The sequence below is a fragment of the Lates calcarifer genome, linkage group LG7_1 (assembly GCF_001640805.2).
Source record: "Lates calcarifer isolate ASB-BC8 linkage group LG7_1, TLL_Latcal_v3, whole genome shotgun sequence".
In the NCBI taxonomy this organism is placed as follows: Eukaryota; Metazoa; Chordata; class Actinopteri; family Centropomidae; genus Lates; species Lates calcarifer.
The window spans coordinates 13,962,263-13,985,734 of record NC_066839.1 but is presented as its reverse complement, the minus strand read 5'-3'; the positions used below and the strand labels follow the sequence as shown (position 1 = coordinate 13,985,734).

Here is a 23,472-nt window from a genome sequence, read left to right as displayed (position 1 = left end):
ATTTGAACACATTTAACAAATTTTTGCATGTTCATACAATCCCTACAAAAAGATAAAGTAAAAATGAAACTGAACACTGTCTGATGTGTTCCATGATAAGTCCAGATTTGCAGTGCAAGTTGTTTTCAGGTACATTTTGATTAAGAATCGATCTCCAAAAACTTGAAGTAGACAGGTGGGAGGATAGATGGCCAAGCAGATAATAGGAACAACCAAGTCTTTAATGACATAAACATAGCTCAGTATTAGTTTGGACGACAGGAGCAGAGGAATGGGAGTGGGCGGGGGGGTTGGCCAGTGAAGTTACACACACCGAACACAGTCCACATTTAACAACACAGTCCTCGTCTGGGAGATGCGCAAAGAAACCAACATATATCCACCATTCCAAGTCAGCTGTTACGCAGAAATCCAGAATGAATCTAAATACACATTTATTATATTTTTTTGTTCATTTTTCAGTAGTATATTAAGTAAAGGTTAACACTGAATTACACACACACCCACACATACATAAACAGAATTTTGTTTTCTGTATCTAGGGTTCACATTCACAGTTGTGCTACAACATTAGATAAGGGAGGAGGGCGGGTCTTTTTTTAAGGGGTGGCGGCTGGAAGAAGGTCAGAGGGCAATCATAAATGTGATGGCTGGTTGGCTGAGGGGCTGGGGCATGACTGAGGGGAGGCAGTGGGGAAGTGCAGACATCCACATCCACGGAGCTCCAGACACAATGACAAACCTGCAGAGAGAGGGAGACAGAGAGAGGATGGAGACTTGATTCAAACAAGTGCTCTTAACAGAAATAGGTTAGGTCTAATAAGAGTCAAATTGTAGTCAAAATCAACAGGGAGCTACACTGAAAAATGGGGTAATGTTGTCATTCAAATTACATTTCTAAAGTTGTGTCTCAATCCAGCTGCTCAAATCTTTAGTTTTCAACACTGTCCTTTACGTCAGTTGCACTACAACACGTCATGCAACACTAATGCAATGATTCCCAGCCTTTTTGATTTAAAGTGGCTCTTGGAAGTAGAGGGACTTGCAAAAGACAGGAAAGGCAAAAATCGAAGCAGTAGAAGTTAAGATATCATGACTTTTAACCACTAGTAAGGGTCAAGCTGTGAAAATGTTTGACCCTACATTTCCCGTAATGCAACCAATAATCTTTTCTTTCCATCGGACCAAATCCCTCTCAAATTCGACTCAATTCAATTTTATTTATATAGCGTCATATCACAACAAAAGTCATCTCAAGGCACTTTTCACATAGAGCAGGTCTAGACCGTACTCTTTAAAATAGGTATTTACAGAGAGAGACCCAACAAATCCCACCGTGAGCAAGCACTAGGTGACAGTGGCAAGGAAAAACTTCCTTCCACACCTGCAGTTTGTAACACAGACTTCCTGTTAGTAAGTGAATTAAATTGTAGTCTCCGAGGCCAAGATGAGATAATCCTGATGACATCACCTCGACAGGATCATCTGAGGTTATTCTCTCAGACTTGAGTTCTCCCTTAAAACAAGATGATGTCTATCTGTCACGGGGCATAGCTTCATTGTGGACATGGATGATGAACAGTTCAACCAAAAATAAATTGTTCCGTCTTAGATTGTTTCATCAGTGTTTTTTTAGAGGCCCGAAGGAGCAACAGTATCTTTCAAGAAACGTGCTCTTTTTAAAACCTCATTGCAAAGAGTGACCCTTTAGTTTTGTTGTGGGAGCCACTGGACAAATGTCACATCCATTAATCCCATTAGCTAGGCATGACTGCAGCATCCAACATGGCTGACGGAAAAGGAACAGCACGTGTACCTTGGGAGTTTACGGGTCAGTCAGTCTACATGAAATCCTTAATGTTGAGGTCATCCAGAGCGTTCCTTGGTGGTGGAGGCTTTCTGGGGCTCTGGGCCGCTCCAGGGGACATCTGCAGACACATCTACTTTTAACACTTAAACTTCTTTTGTTAAAGCAGCTGTAACCTTTAGATATGTATGTAAGTAAGTGTGTGTGTAATCTGTTTAAGAATGGACGTGTTACCGGTGCTCCGGGGGTCGCTCCGGTTGCTGGGAATCCTGGCCTCACCATCGGCATCATGGGAGCTCCAACGCCTGGTGCTCCGGGCTTACACAGAGACAGACAAGAGGAAAAAAGAGACAATAAGACGCAATGTTGGCCTTCTGATAGGTGTGAGGGCCACCTACGGGGGGAGGAGGGCAGGGTCATTGTCCATCAATGTCCAGTAATGCTCAGACTGGTTTAGAGACATTACTGGACCGGACTCGTGGTCTTACCATGCCGAAGCTGGGGTGAGTCCCCATAAAAGGAGGGACACCCATGGGTACGGTCTAAAGGTGCGGAAGGGGAGGGGATGGGAGGGAGAGGAGGAGTTGGGATGTTACTACACTACATAATGAGACAAATACACACACTGCAAGACAATGTACACAAAAAAACAATACACAATGCTAAAATGTTTTCCAGCAACATACAAAAGTTACGGTGAAAATAGACAGACTGGCACACAGCAAATGAAGACAGACGCAGCACGGCAAAAACCCTGACTTAACCTATCAGTTTGTATCCTTTATTTACACATGCACAGGGAGTTGGAGAGCAGAGGGGAAGCTTGCTGCAGGTAGCCTTCAGATGAGAGTGTTGCTGTTGTTGCCAAAAAGACAACTGAAATATCCATAAGAAGCAAACGTGTTAATGGAGAAGTGAGTTCAGCTATGAGAGGGAGAACCAGGCGTCTTGCCTGGATGCTAACAGGCTTCAAAGAAAATATAAACGTAAGGGAAGAAGAAGCTGTTTCCAAGCAACAGCTTCACAATTTGGCACTATCATTTGCCACTTCATCTCTCCAGCAGATTGTCCAGAGCAATTTTTGAACCAGGCTGCATGTTAAAATTGCCTAAATTTCTCCCCTTGATTTTGACCATTTTCTACATATTTACTATAGTAAGTTATAGTTTTCTTGAGGTTGTTATAAGTCTTGTTTCCTTCCTTCACTGCCACAGGTCTCAGTTTCCTAGCTCTGTGATTGGCCCTGGAACCTGGAGAGCCAGATGAAGGCAATGCTTGTGATTGCTGCTACAGGTATGCCCTGTCTGTCGCTGCCATGCGGCTCCACTCCATGCTATAAGACACAGACAACATTTACCATGGGAGCACCCCAACTGGGGGGAGCTACCTGAGGGGCCGCTGCAGTTCCCATTGTGAGATCTGAGACGAAGACAAGGAGAAAGAGAGAGAAAAAGAGAGGTACTGCAAAATCACTGTTTTCATTTACTGACATTATTATTACGAGACAAGGTGAATTAAAGCAGTAGTTCAGCATTTTGGAAAAATTCACTGCTTGCTTTCCTTTTAAGAGTTAGAGGAGAAGATTCATACCAGTAGTAGTAGTAAGTATGGAGTTTGAGCCAGGGGGCATAAAGACTGAGGGCAGAAAGAAATAGGTGGCCTGGTTCTCTCCAAAGTTCACACATTTGCAACACCTCCAAAGCTCACTAATATACACATTGTATCTCTTTGTATAATTAATTCTCAAAAAGTAATGTCATACTACAACCTGAGGTGTTTTTTACTTTCAACTATTTGCAGCACTTCAGCAGCAGCATGAATCTGCTCTCTAAAATTTCAAGGTAATCCAGGTAATATCTGCTGCCACATTTCAGTCTGACTCTGGAGCAAAGCAGTAGGAGTGACCGACCGAAGCATGGCTATAAAATGAGATACAACATGTGACTTTCTTAGCTTTAGAAGTGATTTTAGAACTTTTGTTCCCAGTCTGTACTTTATGCTACGCTAAGTTTATCTCCTCCCTTCTCATTCAATTCATATTTAATGCCCAGACATGAGAGTAGTATTGATCTTCTCATCTTACTCAAGCTAACTCCCCAAAATGCTGAACCATTCCTTTCAATCAATATCCTGTGACATTGCCTCAGTTGATCTAAATGACTACTTACTACTTGCCATGTTAGCCATAGAGGTGTCAACATCACCCGGCTGAGGGGTCACAGTGGGCTTCATTACATCCCCTAGTCCATCAAATACTACAGGAGGGAGGGGGGCGGGTAGGGGTGAGGGGGGCAAGGAGGGAGATGAGGGAAGACGGAGGGAGACATTAGCATCCTTCAGTGCAAGCTATCCTCACACTCAGTAGCAGACCTCCTTACTACTAGGGATTACCATGACAACCAATAGGTGTCTCCATGACAACAGAGAGAAGAGATGAGCACTGGAATGTGAACTACTATGCAGAGTAAGTTGAATATCATAAAATAAGATATTAAGTATCACCGAAAGCAAACAGTAAAATTGCCAATTTCAGCATGTTTATATCATGATATTTTTTTGTCATTTTAGCACAGGATCTGTATAATGACTGCAAGTAAAATTGGCAGTAGTATTTAATATAGTTATATCTGCTACAGGAGACATCTCTCAGGTCAGCTGCTTACTACTATAATTTACAATCTGAAAATTAATAACTAATATGTGTGGAATAAATTTAATCTGAATATGTTACCATATATGTGACAAACAGTACTACATTTTACCATCATACACAGTGTCAAGAATATATTATCAGTGTTTGTTGAATTTGAATAATTTTTACTCTGTGTGTGTGAGTGCAACAGGAATTATGATGAGGGTAAAAACACTGCAGCTAAAATGAAGCTGAGTTAAATGCTACAGAAGCAATAAATAATACTGCTACTTCACACACACTTTGTAACCATCACGCATCTGGTGGTGAAAGGGGCAGTGCAGCTGAGCTTGCCTTACACCACTGCAATGCAGCAGTGCACTGTGGGAAATTAGCGTGTTAAAGAGCAAGGAAACTCACCCAATCAAATGGCAGGAAGCAAGCAATGAGCCAGCCCAAGAGCCAGATGGAGAGAGAGAGAGAGAGAGAGAATGAGAGGAGGACAGAAAGAGAGAGTAGAAAGCAGAGATGCCAGATAGAGAAAAAAATGCAATGAGGTTTTAAAGGAGCAGATGACAGTGAAAACCATGAGAGGTTATTGTGCAAATGATAGAGAGAGGGGGGGAAAGAAAGAGTTAAGCCTTAAAGCAAGTAGTATTGCAGACCATCAGTTACATAACATGGAGACCAATGGCATAGGACAGGAGATGACCGGGAACCAGGTGAGCAGGGCCCACGTTGCCACGGTAACAGTTACCATGGTCACCGGTTGCACAGTTGTGAAATGTGGGGAAGGTTGCAGGAATTCCCCAAAGACTAATAACAACAGGAGGGACTATGCAAAAGAGGTGACGCAATAATGATGCTAACATGACCATATATGGACATGGTACAAATCCACTAGACTGGAAAGTGACTTTACTTTGACACTGAACCAACAATGAGCAGAAGTCAAGCAAAAACCTGCACTCAAGTTTACTATAAAAAACAAATTTATGTGTGAGAATATGTGTATAACTGAAATAAAATGTAGAACAGTTAACAGCAAACTATTTCATTAACCATTACCAGAGTTAATAGAAACAGTGGCCACCATCTTGTTAACAATCAAATGAGAGATGTCAACAAATTGGCTCTAACAGAGGCAGCATGCAGTTACTAATGAATTAACAATATCTGCAGCAGTGTGCTCCAGTGAAATGGAAATATGCAACATGTTGGTTTCCCCTCAACTGTACACATATTCATGCAGGCTGGCACTTCACATCAAATGGTTTTTACCTGACATGAGCTCAGCACCGGGGGCAGCGGGAGCAGCTGCAGCGGAGGCATCTCCTCCTGTGGACTCTGATCGGGCCGACGCAACACATACATACCGCGCCACGTCAGAGTAGGGTTGAGCCATTTCCATTGCAGCAATAGGGGCAAAGAAGGGGGTAATAATCAGCCTTCAGCTTCACACTGGTGATGCCAAACAAAGTGTTTAGAGTTAGAGAGGGAGGCTGAAAGGATAAAACCATTCATTTGTAACAAAACTGAGAAACACTGCTTTTATAATTCACACACACACACACACACACACACGTCTTATCATAATGCCATACTCTTCAACAGTCATAGTAAAGCATGCACATGCTCATACAATGTAATATCTGTGCTCATAGCTCTTTTTTTTTTCCAGTCGACACATACCAGCAAGCCTAACCTCGCTAATAACACTGTAGCAACTTTGAATAAACACTTAAACAACAAAACAAAAGTCCTGAGCCACAGCAGCGCAAAAATAATTTGAGTATTAAAACATGACCAAGCTTCATCTCAGGTATCTGATTGTAATACTTACATGCTCTGCCTACAAAGAAGGCAATCTACGAGTTTAAATTGGCAACGTAAAATGATGTAGCGCAGTGTATAGGAAAAGTTCAATATGCAGCAACAAACTCTGTAGTCATGACCATAAAGGAAAATCCTGATGGTATTAATATCAACAGCAACAGTTTCATTTTATGTCTTTCTCTTCTTTGATGATGCTTTCATGAGACAGGGTGAGAGCAGGCAGGCATGTGAGTTACCCACCACCAAACAGGTTCATGATGGCTCCTGTGTCAGTTTTGGATGGAGGTGCGGAGGATAGGATGGGGGCAGGGGAGCTGAACACATCTGCTGGCGGAGGAGGGGGGAGGCAAGGTGAAGATGATGTTTAGAGCCCAAACACAAATGCACACGAATACACACAAACTATAGACTGTGATTCATTATAATGCTCATTTATCAACTGCAAATGCAGCGCACGCAGAACATGCTGGAATAGGAAAGGAGGTAAGAGTGATTCAGTAAACACTTCAGACAGCTCAATAGCTTTTAGCTGACCCATAAGAGAGCAATCTCATTTCTTTTCTTTTTTTTTCTTCCCTTATCAAAGCCAAGGACAAAGCTGAAAAAATAGACACGGGCAAGACAGGATATGAGAGCAGGAGCACACTCGAGACGGCAGACTGGGTGCAATAGGGTGTACCTGCTGTAAACAAGTCAACACTGGGTGCGGGGTCTGCTTTGGTGAAGCTCGTGTCTGGCATAGAATCAAAGAGATCTACAAACACATGCGCACATGAGACAGGGATATTACAATTCTCAAACACTTTAAAATGGCGGTGATGCTCACACACAGAAGCCAGAGGTCTTCAATATGTGCACATTAGGCTGATGAAATCAATTAAGAAGAACAAAAGAGGGGTGATGAGAGGGAGGAGGGGCAGCATAGGGAGCCAGGAAGATGCTGTCAATAAGGCAAGACAGTGAGATTAGTACAGAACCACACAAATCTCTAACATTTACCACTGAAAAGATCAGTCGTTGGGTTGGCAGCGCTGGGGGCTATGGGAGCGGAAATGGTTGCCGTGGTGGTGATGGTGCTGGATGCGGAGGTGAAGAGTGGTGAAGGGGAAGGGGAAGGAGAGGCCTGAGGTACCACAGAGCTAAAACAGGCATCCAGCGAACTACCCGGGTCATTGTTCTCCACAGTCATCATGCCGAAAAGGTCTACACCTGAAGATGCCGTGTTGATGTTACCGTCTGAGGGAGTGAAGGGGTCTTTTGGGAAGAAGTGGGATGGAGGGGGTGGGGTGAGGTGGAGATGCAACACATGGAGAGGAAGGTGGAATGTTAGACAGTTTTTTAAATACAAAATAGGGTAGACACATGTTTAATGTGACAATGATGATGAAAAGGCTGCTATAATCATAAAAACTGAGGAGAAAGAAAAGGAAAAGCATGTGAGAGGAATGATAGCAGGTGAAAATGTGCAGCGCTCCAACACACTCCTGCTGTCAGACAAAACAGTTACAGCTAAATATAGCATCTGTGGTGGAAAAAAAGGACTGAAGTGAGTCCTTCACAGGGAACAAACCACAACTTAACTACAATTAAAACCAGCAACTGCCATAGGCAACCTTCTCCACAACAGAAAAAAGCACAAATCTTCTGATGCCAAAAGATAGGAGACAAGTAAGAGCATTGTCCTCAATCACCATGGTAACAACAATAGCACTGTCCACACACCAGCGAGTAATGAACAGTGAATCTGTACGCCAACTGTCCCTGCACAAAGCCTCGAGATGAAAACCTGACCAACAATAAGCGCACACACACACACACACACACAGGCATTCTCGCCTACACAAAATGTTCTCTAAGTTATTAAACATAATTTTGTTCATAGACATGACATTCAAACCAGTGGTGGAAAAAGCATTCAGATCCTTTACTTAAGTAAAAGCAGTAACATACCACACATAAAACTATCCCATTAAAGTACGTTTTGCATTTTAAGTTTTGCTTAAGTGAAAATAGAGTATGGTCTATTTTATTTTACTTTAAGAAATAGCTCTACATTTGAGATTATTGCTTACTTGCCTTGAGTTAGATGAGCAGATTGACACAAAGGTTTAGTTTTAGCTCAGATCTAGTTCAAATAAATGTAGTGGAGTAAAAAATACACAATTTTCCTTGGAGTTATTGTGGAGTAGAAGTCTGAAATAGCCTAAAAACAAAAAAAGTACAAAAGCTGACTGTTTGCTGAACCCTGCCCGTCAAGCTTTTCACACAAAAAATATGCAGTTTATAATGTTCATCTGGGCAGACTCACCACTCAGAATTCTTAGTAATTTTCAGTGACTGTTGTAGCTAGCTAGGCAATCAAGCTGAAGTTAGCTCAATGAGTTGAAAACTTCATCTCCAGGTAAGATTTTAAGACTCTTTATATTGTGCTAAAGCTGCATATCTCAGGCAAAAGTCAGCATCCTCATCAGTTCATGATCCATGTAGAAGACATAGAAATAAAGAAATAACAGTGTTCCTGTGCTGCAGTGTGAAGCACTGAAAGTACCTGTATACAAGTACACATGTATTTTGTTGCTTTCCACCACTGACTGAAACACATACTCACTCACACACACAGACAGGCTTTCAGTCACCCACCAGCTCCAGCGTTGGCGGCTGGGGCAGACGTAGCTGCAGCCCCACCTTCAGCTGCTGCTGCAGAGGCCTCAGTGGCAGGAGCAGGTGTTGCAAAGGCATCTGAGGTTCACACAAACCCCAGCAGAGGACAGAGATGCCCAGAGAGACAGAGACAGATACAGAAAGATGAAGAGAGAAAACAAGGAATCAAGAAACATGTGAGGGAAAAGTTAACATAAGGAAAATAAAAGGAAAATTGCAGCATTTAGGTAGAAAACAGTGATCGGCACGTGTTGAACTCTAAACAACTGTTGCGTACAGCATTGATATGTGACATTAATGACTGACAGGTGAATGGACAAATGGGAATACAGACAGGAGGCACTACAGCATCAATCTATTGCACAAAGAGCAGAATAAGGCTGAAATCTACAAGTGTTACAGCTGCCTGTAGCTGTAGCCATGTGACGAAGTTTGATAGAACTGCTTTTCACTGAGGTCAAAGAAAAGCATGTCTGCCTATCAAACAAGACGCATGTGGAGAATGAGTGTAGCACTATGTTTATGTGCAGGCCAAATGTGAGTGTGTGGCTGTGTATAATGCAGAAATGCCTGTGAGTATGTGGAGCATTTGTGGAGGATTATTATCTGTGTGTGTACGTGCATCAGAGAGAAAATGATATTGTTTGTTTTTCTATATTATCATCCTGCAGGATCTACTATATTTTGTATGGAGTCCCAAGTTGGTTAATATTAAATAAATAATATATAATTATAAAATAAAGAATCACACAGATATTTTTAACTAATGAATAACACAATAATTTGGGATATTATTATTGAAGAACGTATTAAAACTCAACTCATTATTATGAAATGTAATTCATCATTTTTACTTTTACAGTAAAAGTTTTCTTCAGAGTTCATTTAATGTCCTTTTTTCAAAAGTTTGTTCTCATTATGCCATTTTCTCCAATGACATTTTTATTTCATGTCATATGGTCTTCTATAATTTTACTTTTCATGACAGGTGTTATCACCAGTCAACTTTTTCAGTAAGTTTTACAGCAGTTAGCTCCATTGTTAACCTCAGCAGCTAACTGGTCATTCAGTCAGATGGTCAAGACACACAGTTCTGTAAATAACAAAGACAGATAGTCTTTCTCTGTGGTCACGCTGGCTAACAGAGGCTAACTGCTGATGTTGTCTCTTGACATGAAATGAAACTGTTAAACTGTGCAAAAGGATATTTTCGAACGAAAACTTCTGTAATGAAATAACAAACCAAATTTAAATGTGTCAAGTTAAATACTGACTATATTGATTTATTTTTAAATTATTTAAATTATTTTAGTCATTGATTCATTCATTTTGTGTTGAGTACTTTGGCACTCCATAATTTTGCAGCAGCTGATAGCTGAAAATGATGGAGGTGTGCATCAGGAAGAGTTGACTGTTTTTGATGATGTATTTGTGCTTGCAGGATACAGACAATACCATTGATAAATCAGCAGACTTCTGTCTATGTAAGTTTGTGTTTAGACATGCATATCTGTGTTATCATATTGTGTGATGGTTTTAGGCTTGAGCTTCCCAGAGTGATTCTTTCGTAGAGAATTTTCTGGAAGCTCACTGACCTCCCAACAGATCCATATTGGCGGCACCAGGGGAGGTGGCAGCTGCTGTGCTAGTGGGAGGAGCTAGAGAGACTCCGGGTTCTGCCGCTGCAGGAGTGGGCGTTGCTGCTGCAGGGGAGGGGGCGGGCTCTGCCGTGAGGGTGGGTTCAGATAGCAAGGAATCGCCCATTTCTGCGAGTACCAACGGGGTGTTCAAAATCCCCAAAGAAAGGCACCAAAATAAACCCCAAAAAAGCAATGAAAATAACCATTTGAGTCACCATTTAAAAAGAAAGCAAGCCAAAACAAAGGTCCAATTCAAATCAAACCCAATTAAGATAATTTGGAATTGACCCACCAAAGCAAAAATCAAAATTTGAACCAAATTAAAGTTGCAAAATTATCCAACACCATCCGGTCAATCAACAAATAAAAAAACAACCAACCAAAATAGCCCCCATTGAAAACCAAAAACAGACAATGGAGTATGTGGAGGGAGGGAAGAGAGGGAAGGCAGAGAGAAACAAAGAGACTACTCAGCCTAAATAGAACAGCTTGAGGAGACAAACAGGGAGGTAACCATGTGACACTGGAACATTAAAGTCTATCTGAGAGCTAAGTTTGGATTAAGAAATTGATGTTGTTTCCAGATCAGCTCGATTACAGTGTAGAGTTTGTTGAAAAAGAAAATCAACCTGGAAGATCATTTAAGGCTATACTAGTCTAGGCTAGAGGCTGGAGGTGAAGTGAAGAAATCAAGACTCACCTGATCCAAGAAGGTCTATGGAAGCAGAAAACAAGGTGACAGGAAAAATACACATTTTATTTGACTTAATTTATGTGTATTAGTTCAAGAATCAGTATAAATGCAAGAAATTTCAATTGACAAACTCAGGTATCAGGATAGATTGTTTTATGTAACTTTCCCAACTAAAAGAAAATGAATTTGTTATGATTACATTCACAGTGGCTCAGTATACTGTAAATACTGACAATAAATATGCATTCCTCCAGATGAACCAGCCACTGATTTGACTTCAAGGACTGAGACTTACCTCCCCAAGATGTGGGGGCAGCTGATGGTGCTGAGGGACCCGAGGAAGACAGTGGATCCAGGTCCAACAAGGAACTGTAGAATTGGACAGAAACAGAGAGAAAGAGAACATCATTCATGATCCTTTGCAGAATATAATGTTTTTACTTTCTGTTGCTCTAAATACCCAGTTTCAGCTTGATTCATCAGTTGTTTCATAGGTATTTGGTCATGAACCAAAGTACTGGAGCAAGAGGAAAAGTTAAGGGATCACCAAAGTCATTAGGATTTATTCTCTGGGGACCACAAATATATGTTGCAAATTTTAGGAACATCAATCAAATATTTGTCAACATATATCACTCAAAACCAAAACTGTCAACCTCATGGCACTAAAGGAAAAGCCAGGGGATCACTTCAGTCAGTGGGAGTCATCCTTTGGGGACCATGAATGTTACAAAGAGATGAGACAGCACAGAGAGGTTACAGGAAGCAGTCACTTACTCTTCGGCTGGCTCGGGAGCAGCTGAACCACCAGCGGCAGCACTCTCCCCAGGAGGAGGCTGCAGTGTAGGAACAGCGTTTGAAGATTTGGCTGGAGTCGATGTGGGAGACACGTTGTTTGTTGGAGATCCCTGGAAGACAGGTAGGGAAGCCCCATTTCAGTGACGCATCAAACTGGAACGACTTAGCAAAAACAAAGACTGTATCAAATGTCTATCTCACCTTTGTTGGAGACCTGGAAGAGTGAAAGACGAGAAGGAATTGTAAGTGCTTTTGCTTTAAATAGACAGATCTGGGTGATAAAGACTGGAAACTAGAAATCTAAACTCAATAAATCAATCAAATATGAGAGACAGTGTATCATATGTGATCATATGAAGAGGTCATTTCCAAAGTAACATATTGTACTGTGTCTAATTCATACACAGTATGAAAAAAAGAAATCATCTGTAGCACCCAATTGTTAAAAATACTAAAATATTTTAACTTTGTAATACTAATCATTTACACTTTTGAACAAAACCCTTCATATACTGATTCACATTGCATGTCAAGATGTGATAATACACATGTGGTGACTTACTCCCACATGTGATCACACCAATACACACATTTCCACATGTGAGCCTAGCTACAGTAGTTGTGGTGCAGAATGTTTCTATTCACATGGAGATCACCTTCATACTGTAACTCACATGCGAATAATCTGTAAGTTTGCCTTGGGGGGGGTGACAGTCAATACATCTGCACAGTTTTCTAAGAAGTCAGTAAACTCCAAACAAAACACACAGTATATGCTCACCCTTCACTGGTGATTCCAAATGAACATAAAGGGGGATAAAAGAGAGGAAGGGTTAACGGAAATATAGAAATATAGCACCTGTATAGGCCTGTTTGAACATGTCTCTTGGTTATTTAGTGACACAGCTCATGACAAACAAAGAGGGATTTTCCTCTGTGTCAGCCTCATTTACTTTTGTCATTATGTCATCCTAATTCTTTGGTTCTGGCTTCATATTGGGTGTCATACTGAGAGAATGAAGCACTTAAACTGACATTTAAAATGTTATTGAACATTTTCTTACCCCTTCTTTCCACCCTTTGCATCCTCCAGACCGATTCATGTGCGTTTCCAGAGACTCCAGGATACTGCTGGGAGCCTGGCAAAAAATCAAAACTGGGGTAATCAATATCAATCAGTTATCTTTTCCACGCATCTCCTGAGTTGCATTTTCACTCCATGTTTACTTTTCAATTTCCAGAAAAAAAAAGGTGTTAAAGCGTTGAGAGTGACAGGGCTTTGTAAAATCTCACTGCAATGCACACACACACACACGCAGACACATACACACACGTGTGAGATTTGTGTGTCTGACGTGTTTGTCAAATTAAATTAGGATCAACATGCTGACACTCCATCCCGCAAACAGGCACTCAGCCAGGGCACCCTGGGTTTCTGTGGTTACCGGGTCCTCCAGCGGTTTAAACGGACAGTCTTCATCATCTGAGTCTGCTAGATCCACCACTACCCCCGGGTGGAGACACTGGGTTAGGGAGATGGTGATGGGTGAGACATGGGTGCTTGTGTGTTTTGCATGTGTGTGTGTGTGATACAAGTGGGATGGGTGGCATTCATGTGCATCACACTCTTGGTCCCAATTCTTCCAGAGAACAATTTAAAAAATATGAGAGCTATGACATGTGTTTACTCACGTAGTTGATGTCAGGAATGTCATTTTTGTCAACTCCAACTGTCTGTTGAATGAAAAATAGTTCAAAATCAGCATTACCACTCTGCTTTGCCATGATGTATACATGATTTTGAATGTAATGTTGTGGACTCTCCTACCTCAGCCAGCTTCATGAATTCCCCAATCTTTGTCACCCTGGTCAAGAACCTCTTGTAGATCTCCAAGGCCTCCTTACAGTCACTCTTCTTCATCTTAAAGTATTTCTCTGTGTAAGGAACACAAGACGTTTGCAGGGTCAGATTCACTGTGATCTTTAAGAAGCCAAGCAAGACACACTCATGGATTACTGACCTAATAGGTTGATGATGCCGTCGTTGTAGGACGCAAACAGTTTGACCAGGTCCTTGAAGAGAAGCATAAATGCAGCATTGATGATCCCATTGTTCAGCTCCTTGGGATGAACCTGAGAGGAGGAAGGAAAGAAGTGAGATAGGGGCTTTCAGACCAGTGAAAAACCGTCATCATCGTGACGCTGTTGAGTAAAATAAGAGTAGAAATCAAGCCAAAGTTGGACTCACGTCAAATTCCAGCAGTGTGTCAATCTGAGTCTGCAGAACAGGCATGCCTTTCAACAGCTTCTCAGTGGTCATGGTCCTCATCACACCCTCAGCACTGAGGGAACGCGACAGAGAGATTAGATATTCCGCAGGGATAATAACAGCCACAGGATGTAGCACAAGATAAACGACAATAAGTGAAAAACTACCCTGGGCCAGTGAGGTGAATTGGTGAATGACAAGGCCTCAATGATAAGCCAATAAAGCCTTTCAACACAGACTATGATAACCATGGTTAACATACCCCTTCTTGACTCTGGTGAAGTCAAAAGCCATCTGGCGGTAGGCGAAAGCTTTCTCATTCAGGTATCGTCCATACCGTCTGATGAATGTAGACATGTCATAGCCTAAAACAGAATTACATTTATGTCAGAGAGTGCTCGGCAAAAACAGAGTTAATTTTTGAATATCCACTGGTAAGTGTTGTTGGTGGGTTGCTGGGTGCATAATACTAGCTTTAGTGCAAACACTTCTTGAACCACTGACTTTTTTAAAACCCAGGATTTTGATTACATGTGTGTATGCCTTTAACAGCACATCATGTGTGATGCATGTTCTAAGCCTATTTCCTACAAATAACCACCAAATTATACTGCAAATTTGACATTTATAATACACCTATCTGCACAATGTAAAATCCTTCAGGGAACTCTGTGCATCTTTGTGTAGTCAGACGTTTTTCTCTCGGGTAATTTTTCCACAAGCTATGACTTGCAATAGTTTTTTGTGGCACATTTGGAATAAGGTCACACATAAATTTTCCTGAACATGCTTTATTTTAATTATAGTAATAAACTGTTTGAATGTAGGCACTTCATTTTATGCATGGCATTAGACATTAGAGAGAGAAATACCAGCATCTGCTCACATGCATGTATGCCTGTTGTATGTGAGTGTGTGTGTGTGTGTGTGTGTGTGTAGCAGTGTGCACAGTTATATGCATGTGTCCCTCCTGTAATTTGTGTCATTCCCTCTATTTGCCAGATGGTTTTATGTGTGCAACTCTTTCCTGTCTTTTTTTACATTGCCAAATAATGAGAAAGTTGAGTAATGTGGCAGTATTCTCATCGGGAGGACAGATAATCTACGCACATACATTGCGTACACATACTCACACACCCAATGATCCGACTTAGGCGTCCTTACCGTGTGAGCCGGTTTTGTCGATAAAGTTGCTGAGGTTGAACAGGGAGGTCCTGGAAGCCAAATACTGAATGAACCTCTGAGATAGAGACAGAAAACACAGTATTAGTCTTGTAGCTGCCAAAGGCAATGAAGGAAAGAAACAAAGTTCAGCACTGCAACAAAACAAACACTTTAACAGCAGTGATTAGGACTGGTTTTACTGTAGTTTTTGAATGACATTTCATTCTATCATATAGAGACTTTTATGGATCTGATTCCATGGATGGCTGCTTGCTCACTGGACCCACAGGACTCATTTTACTTGTGTGGGAAATAGTGGTCAAAGCTCTTATAATATAAGCACCACACAAAACCCTTACCACAGTCAAAGGACCAATTTCATCTCTCCAGAAGTGGCGACAAGTTAATGACCAACACGTTTTAATAATTCACCAAATCCACTCACAGTGTCTTTATTTACGCTAAAAAAAAGAAACAGTAATTAATTGGTCTGCATCACATTCACTAACCTCGTTGCCGTGGACACACATGTGATGAGTGGTGACGAGGGCCTTGAAGACGACCACCCAGCTGGCGTTGGTGGACCGCTCAAACAGCGTGTCAGCCATCTGAGGGATGTTCACGTTGGTGGTGTTGGTGGCTGACACCAGGTCTGCAAAGCACATAATCACAAGGGAACATTAGCATTCACGTTAGCACGGAGAAAAGTTTGGCATGTAGGAGGAAAGCCACGGTTAGTTTATCCTCGGACAAATGCCTACATCATTTCCACCGCTCTGATTAAACTTTGATTAAGTGTGAAAGCTAAATGTTGAGCGCGGAGCTGCTCTAGACACCCATGAGAATATTAAGCCAGAAGGAAGACCTGATGCAAATACGAAATGATGTTGGCGCAAAAGCCCACACACACACACACGCTAACAATACAAAGAGATAGAGAATAGTGCTTTGTCATCTCCCCTCCCTGGTTGCCAGTTCAGACACTCAGACAGACAGAGAGGTCTCCAAAAGTAAAGTGTCCAGACCATTGCATCAAGTCAAATATGAGCTGTACAGTCGCAGTGGGACGTGAATATGTATAACTCAAGTTCTATGTCACATTGCTTGGACAGTAATGATACAGATAAAAATGCATAGACTGCGATTCAAATGCTGATTCACAGTTCTTATGAGAAGTTGCCTGGAGATTTACGTTCCAGGAAAAGTGTGACACATAATTTCTCAGTCTATTTCAGGAACATTTCTTTTGGTCCATAAAGTGATGTATATGTGGAATATTTCCTGAGCTCTCTTTCTGCTCTTAAGCATAAAAATGTACTTTTTCTCCTTCTCTGTGTCACCGCTACTTAGGCGAAAATTGAACAGCCAATTACCTAAAAAATCATAAAAAAACAAAATAATAAATGCATTAGGCAGGGACTGAGGCAAATAGATAGACAAAAGACAAATTTTATAAATTATATATAAAATTATGGCTGCAACTAAAGATTACTCCTTTTGTTATTGATTAAAATTAGAAATGTCTGGCAACAGTGAAAGTTTAGGATTTTTGGCTAAAAAATGACTGAATAGCTGAAAATTAAATTTCTGTCATTGACTATTATTGAACAGCTGGTGCATCAGTTAAGGTCTATATTACAGTATATTTGCATTTGCAACATAAAAAAATTTCATTTGCTCATTTTGACAGATTTCACTCATCAAATCAAAACAAACATTATCAAAAATTTGTGGTCAACAGTCATTGACCATTTTAAAACTGCATGTAAGCATATAAAGTAGGCTTTATATAACAGGCCCCTGATTATCTGATGATGACGACATGTAATCTCACAGCTTTCTATCAATAATGATTTATTTTTTTTTAATTTCGTTGAAAAAATCAACATATCTCACATTTAATTTATTCTTTGTCTGATGTAGGAATTTCTATTGGTGTTTTTTCTCCAGAGGGAGAGACAGAGAGAGAGAGAGATAGAGAGAGAGAGAGAGGCAGACAGATGGCCACAGATGCAGAAATCTAGATATAAAGCAAGAGCAAGAGGATTTGGTCAAACAAAGAAAAGTAGCATTTTGAGAAAAGATGAATGACATTTTTAAGATGAAGTATATTGCGTGTTTAGCATCTGTGTTTACCAACTCTGCTTTATGCAGAGATCGAGGTCCTAAAACATGTTTGGCATACATGACATACATCTATACAGCTGCAGATGCTACATTTGCCGTGGATACAGTGGTGGTAAAATATGAACAAATACATTTGCATTTCAGAACCTGCCCCTCCTGACATTGATGGCTGAATAGCAAGGGCGGGACTGAGTGTATCCATACAGGGTGCCAGAGAGGAATGCAGCAAATATTGGCAGGCATCTCTAATAATGGAAGGAGAGGAAGGCCATTATATTGAACAGGCCTTGGCCTTGCCTCAAGTAAGTACAGAGCAAACTGAAGACCAGATGAGCTAGGTGATGAGCAAGGGATGGCAGGGAGGAGGAGAAAGAGCAGACACTCAGCACGGAGTCTGCTGAGAATCCAACATGAATGTGTAAGAAACAAGGAGATATGAGTTAGAGCAGTGAAGTCTGTTTAAGGTCATAAAAGGGTGGCAAGCTGGGAAGGTTAGGGTGGTTGGGGGGTTGTAAACAGATTATTACTAATCACTGGTTCTAGTCTTTCTATGGCCCATCCCCCGTACCACACACATACATACACACACACACACACATTTTCCTGTTGTACCACCTGTTTCACACCATCTCTTTTATCTGCTTTCAGTCACCAGTGCTATTGAGTATAATGATTCAGGTTTATTTAATCATCTCTCTGGCGCAAAATTTAATAAACAATATCATTTTTAAATATCAAAATGAATAAATGGTAAATGAATTTTAAGTCTTGCGAATGTCTTTTATCTGGTATTAGGTTAAGGGACTAATCACTGATCTCCTTCTGATCTTTGTGGATCTAATTATGCTGCAATCCATCTGTACAGTTTTACCAGATGGTAACAGCCACACAGCACACAGCCTGATGTCTGTTGCTGTATGTTTAATGATGACTGCAGTGACATCAATGCTATGGCTCCTAGTTAGCATTTTTATTCTAAAAGCTAATTTTTCTCTTATTACTTCCACTCACTATTTTACTCCCTTTTTCCTGTCTCTCATTTAGTCTCACTTCTCTGTGAAATGGCTGAAAATTACACTCCCCTGCAGCCTTTTCAGATGACACACACAGAGAGAGACATGGTCAACAATGGCTGAAATGTGATTATATAACATTATCATGTCAGTGGCACAGCTACAAGTTAATATTCAGCCTAGCATCGTGAACACAGCACTATCCACGGCTATTTTATCAGATCTTCTGCTCATAATACCCATGGTTTTTAATGTGTTGCTATATGGGCCATATCATAGGCTATAATCCATGTATTCTGTTGTGGTATCATTATCTAAAACATACGCACATGCATGTACATGTAATGCGTATGTGTGTGTGTCTAATGAGGATTGGCTGAGCTAAATAAAGACTCTTACGGTAATCCACGGCCCTCAGGAGAGATCTAAGAATGAACCGAGGCCTCATACTGTGCCCGTGTGTGTTTGTGTGTGACTGTGTCTGCGTGTCTTTTTCTAGTCATTGTCTGTGTCTGTCTGCTATAACTGTGATTTACAGTTACACAACAAACCACTCTAGTAGAAGCCAGAATGTTACAGATAAAATTTGACAGTACACACATGTTTACATTGTGTTAATGTGTAAATTCATCCATAGCCTAATTCCTGTCAGCTGACAGATATTTACAGTGCCTTCCTGACAAAGCTTCTGAGGTGGTTTCACACCAATTTACACCTGTGTTGTGTCCAAAATCACTCAGTTGTTTACTCATTCACAACTCTCTGTATAACAGACACTCAAAAGTATGAGCAGTAAAATTAAATTCTATACAGTTAACGTAGGTAGAGCTGTATAACTGTCTTTTTTCACATCTACCAAGTGTGACAAATTCAGTTGTGGAACTGTTAGCACTATGGTAACATTGTGGGAATCTTTTAGGGCACTAGTGTATAAACTTTACACTCATAATTCAGATGCTCTTATAAAATGGCGGAAAATAAATACAGTGTGATGTAGAATTTGACACTTTTGGAAATACACTTGCCTGCTTGCCACAAGTTAGAAGAGAAGACTGATACCACTTTCATTTCAGTGCGCTAAATGTAAGGCTAGAGCTAGCAGGTGGTTAGCTAGACTGGAAACACAGGGAAACAGCTAGCCAGGTCTGTGTCTGAAGATAGCACAATCTAACGCTCACCATGCTAACTCACCTCGCAAAATAGCAACATTTCATTTTTACACTTCAGTTTTTGTGCAGATCTAACAAACAAGAAATAGCATGCCACCTATCAGACAGAGCTAAGCTAGCATTTTTCACCCTGTTTCCAGCCTTTATGCTAGGCTAAGCAATCAAGCTGAATAACCTTAATTTTTGGATGCAGACTCAAGAGTGGTATCAATCTACTCATCTAACTCTCAGCAAAAATGCAAATAGATTAAGAATGTTAAATGATATTTTTAAGGACTACAGTCCAGTGATCAGTTTAATTTCTATTTTAGATCTAGAGATGCTAACTGTGGGTTCAGCCTTAGTGAGTCACAGACACACTGTACCATAGACTGGACACAATACATACACCCATTCCTACATCCAGTATATGTACAACATGACCAAAAATGCACAACTAAATAAACAAGAATATGAAATTCAATAGAGAGTGTTTTACAGTCAATAAATGAGAAATAACACACAGTCATCATTCACTGTTTTGGTTGTTTCATTTTGGTTGTCTTTGCACTCTAGAGATGACAGGCCTGTCATTTGCCCTCTTCCTCCTCACAATCTCCCTATGTCATTACAGTGCCATCCCCTGACACTCTCAATCTGTTGTCATGACAACTGCACCACACCAGCAGCACCACCACCAACACACATACACATCTGTCCACCACAAGTGTCAAAGACTGTGTCACCACAATAAAATAATAAATATTACAGGTTGTATATCGCCTATCTAAGCATCAAATAAATCTAACATGCTGAAAGGCCTTTACTGGTACTTTTCAGTGATTACATTGCAGCTACTTACAGTACCTGACTTACTTGTTCGTATTTTCATCTGAAACTATATCAACACACATAAAACGTATTAATAATTGAGTGTGTTGCATCTATTTCTGCTAAAGTCTTGTTGGTCTCAGTGGAAATGCTTTTCAGTTTTTTGAGGTTAGGAATTTCCTCCAGCCAAGATACCCGTGCAAGAGAAGCACAGTGGCCTACATACAGGGAGCTTGTTGAATTGCCCTAGAAATGGATACAGCATAACCTCATAGACTAAAAACCTTCAGGAAGACAACATGTCCATATGCACAGTATAGCTTATTGAACTAGCCAGGAGATAAAACATATAAGAATCCTTGTGTGTATAAGCACTGTTTTTGGGGACAAAGGGTCTATCCTAGGTCACGTCTTGTACCAGTGACAATTTGCTCAACAGTTATACATGTCCAGGTCTGTACTAAAAGTTAAAGACACTGTAAACAAACACATGAGAGCAGCACAAAAAAAAGAGGAAGCAAATGGTCTCTGGCGCATTCTGGCATTAGCATTGTCACCTTTGGCTGTGTAAATAATGCAAGGCAGTCATTGGCTGATTATTAAATTATTCAGCAGGGGAGCGGATCACAAGATATAAGGTCCCAGCCCAAGACAACACAGGACCAGACCTGCCCAGCGACCACACACAGACAGACAGAGAGAGAGACAGACACAGGCAGACACAAAACTAGAAGATATGTAGAGCCGGCTAGACTCCGGCTACCCCAATCACCATCTATATTCAGTGCCAAGCCACTGCTTTGGTCTGACTCAGTATTTGTGGTAGATGACAGTGATTAATCGTGATTTGTCATAAGGTGGCCCCTGCTGTCATCTGTAGATGTGTCAATAAAGCTGTGAGGTTTGATAATTCTATTCAGCTCTGACTTTATGATCCAACACGGTCCTGTGTGCGACATGAAACCCCAAACACCACAGTCTAAAAAATGTCTTTGCATCGTGGCTAGACATCACTTTAGCTTGGAATTTACATTTCAGTTTAATGTGTGTGCGCACAATTCACAAGCATACTTCAGTATCCAGACCTGCAGGCCTTCAGCAGCTCTGTTACACTGAATCTTAAATGTGAAGTTAAGGAAAATGGCTTTGCAGGGAGCACAGAAATGAATTAAATAGAATGCTTTGTCAGTCTACCTTAAAATATGACCTTTTCTCCCTCTCCCTCTCTCTCACCGAGTTTCCATCATCTTTACTGGAGGCTGGCACACAGGGTCACCAGAGGGGTCATCACCATGACTACATCAATTCATTATGGCACCACACCCATTTAAGCAAAGGGGAATTAACAAGAGACTGGTCAGTGCTAGCTCTTATGATTGTGATGGCATGTGGCCTGTGCATGTGTCCGCATGTGTGTGTGTGTGTGTGTGCGCGTGTGTGTGTGGTGTATGGAGCCCTGTTAGCCCACCCCCCACCCCTTTATAAAACCAGGTTGTACAGTAGGAAAAGAGGAAGAAAGGGACCACACTTACAGTCCAGGTGCTTTTTCTTGGGCGCCATCACTTCATGAGTGGTGGCTTTGCAGACAGCCCGGGCCATATCTGATCCCGTTAGCTGGTATTGCGCAGCGGCAATGCGATCCGTGAGCGTCTGCCCCGACATTTTCTCTCCGTTGAATCGACCTCCTCAGGAAAATGTAGATCTCACCACGGGACGATGTGAAAAAAAAAATGAATACAGCCCCTTTCCTGGTGGTTTCAGTGAGCGGATCCCGTGCTCTCCTCTTCCCCGACCGATAGGCCTGTGACCTTCTGTGTGGGCGGAAAAAAATAACACACACACACACACACACACACACACAAGATGAGCTCGAAACACTAGATAAATGTTATTTTCGCGTCAGATCGTGCGGTCACGTTGATGATATGCGCGGTGACATGAGCAAGACTTACGCAAGGTTGTGAATTCCCCACGGCTCGTCCCGGTATAGGTTCCGACCGTTCGGTTCAGCACCTTGGACAGCTAAAGCCACTCGGTTATGTAACACTCAGCTGGCAATGAAAGCTATTTTCTCACCCGGCAGCAACTGTTTCTAAAACGGGCCGATGAAAAATGCTGCACAAGCAAGGCTCGTCTGATCGTGAAAAATATATGTATTATTTTGGAAAATGACGGAATGTAAATCAACACTCCTCGGGTCGGTCAAATATCCCGTTTGGAGCAGGCATCAGGTTTGGCTGCTTTTCCACCCGCGTGAGTGCATTAAAAAAAGCTTTCAAAATAAGAGAAGAACCTGCAATGGTCCCTTCGCTTGTCAGATTGCGGTGTTTCTTCTCCCCTCTCAGCTCTGTCCGTTTCGGCTCAGAAATGCCGCTTCACACGCGCTCCTCTACTCCCCAGAAAATGCGCACCGCTCACCGGTGGTGTCGCCAACACTGCGCAGCGCAAAGATGCTCGGGAAGAGGAAAAAAGACAGAAGGGAATTTCCTTTTCTTCCTCCACCCCCCCTCGCACTGTCGTTTGTTTATTTATTTGGCCTATCTCTGCGTCCATCTAAAATCTCCTCCCCTCCGTGTGGGTGCTCGGACAGGGTTGGACGACGCACGTCGCATCCCACATCTCTTAAAGGGGAGTCGATATGGGATCACTGTAGAGAAAGTGCTATCACGATGCGTCAAAGGGTTAATATACGAGCGTGACTGTGGCTTATGCGCTGCTGCATGTGGGATATACATCACACAGGTTTGCACGCACAGCATGCAGAATGACAGATGATGAAGGTGAAACATGTTCTATGAGCAGATCTTCTAAGTGGCCAAATGTTCATGAACGACTGGGACACTAGCTCTGAG

The 23,472-nt window shown here is 41.5% G+C and overlaps 1 protein-coding gene across 1 annotated transcript; it reads right to left on the bottom strand.

Annotated features, from left to right (window-relative positions):
• Window positions 1-440: 440 nt before the first annotated feature.
• On the bottom strand, window positions 441-23,279 carry LOC108896784 (clathrin coat assembly protein AP180-like). The gene is given in 25 exon segments (XM_051071934.1): window positions 441-742; window positions 1,817-1,928; window positions 2,042-2,125; window positions 3,165-3,226; window positions 3,976-4,062; window positions 5,721-5,786; window positions 6,955-7,029; window positions 8,916-9,014; window positions 10,532-10,702; window positions 11,277-11,291; window positions 11,566-11,639; window positions 12,048-12,178; window positions 12,270-12,282; window positions 12,850-12,855; window positions 13,133-13,164; window positions 13,166-13,207; window positions 13,761-13,802; window positions 13,897-14,003; window positions 14,090-14,201; window positions 14,317-14,410; window positions 14,600-14,702; window positions 15,502-15,577; window positions 16,011-16,153; window positions 22,153-22,431; window positions 22,573-23,279. Coding segments are annotated over 23 exon segments (1,851 nt in total). The 5' UTR covers window positions 22,283-22,431; window positions 22,573-23,279; the 3' UTR covers window positions 441-742; window positions 1,817-1,841.
• Window positions 23,280-23,472: the final 193 nt, after the last annotated feature.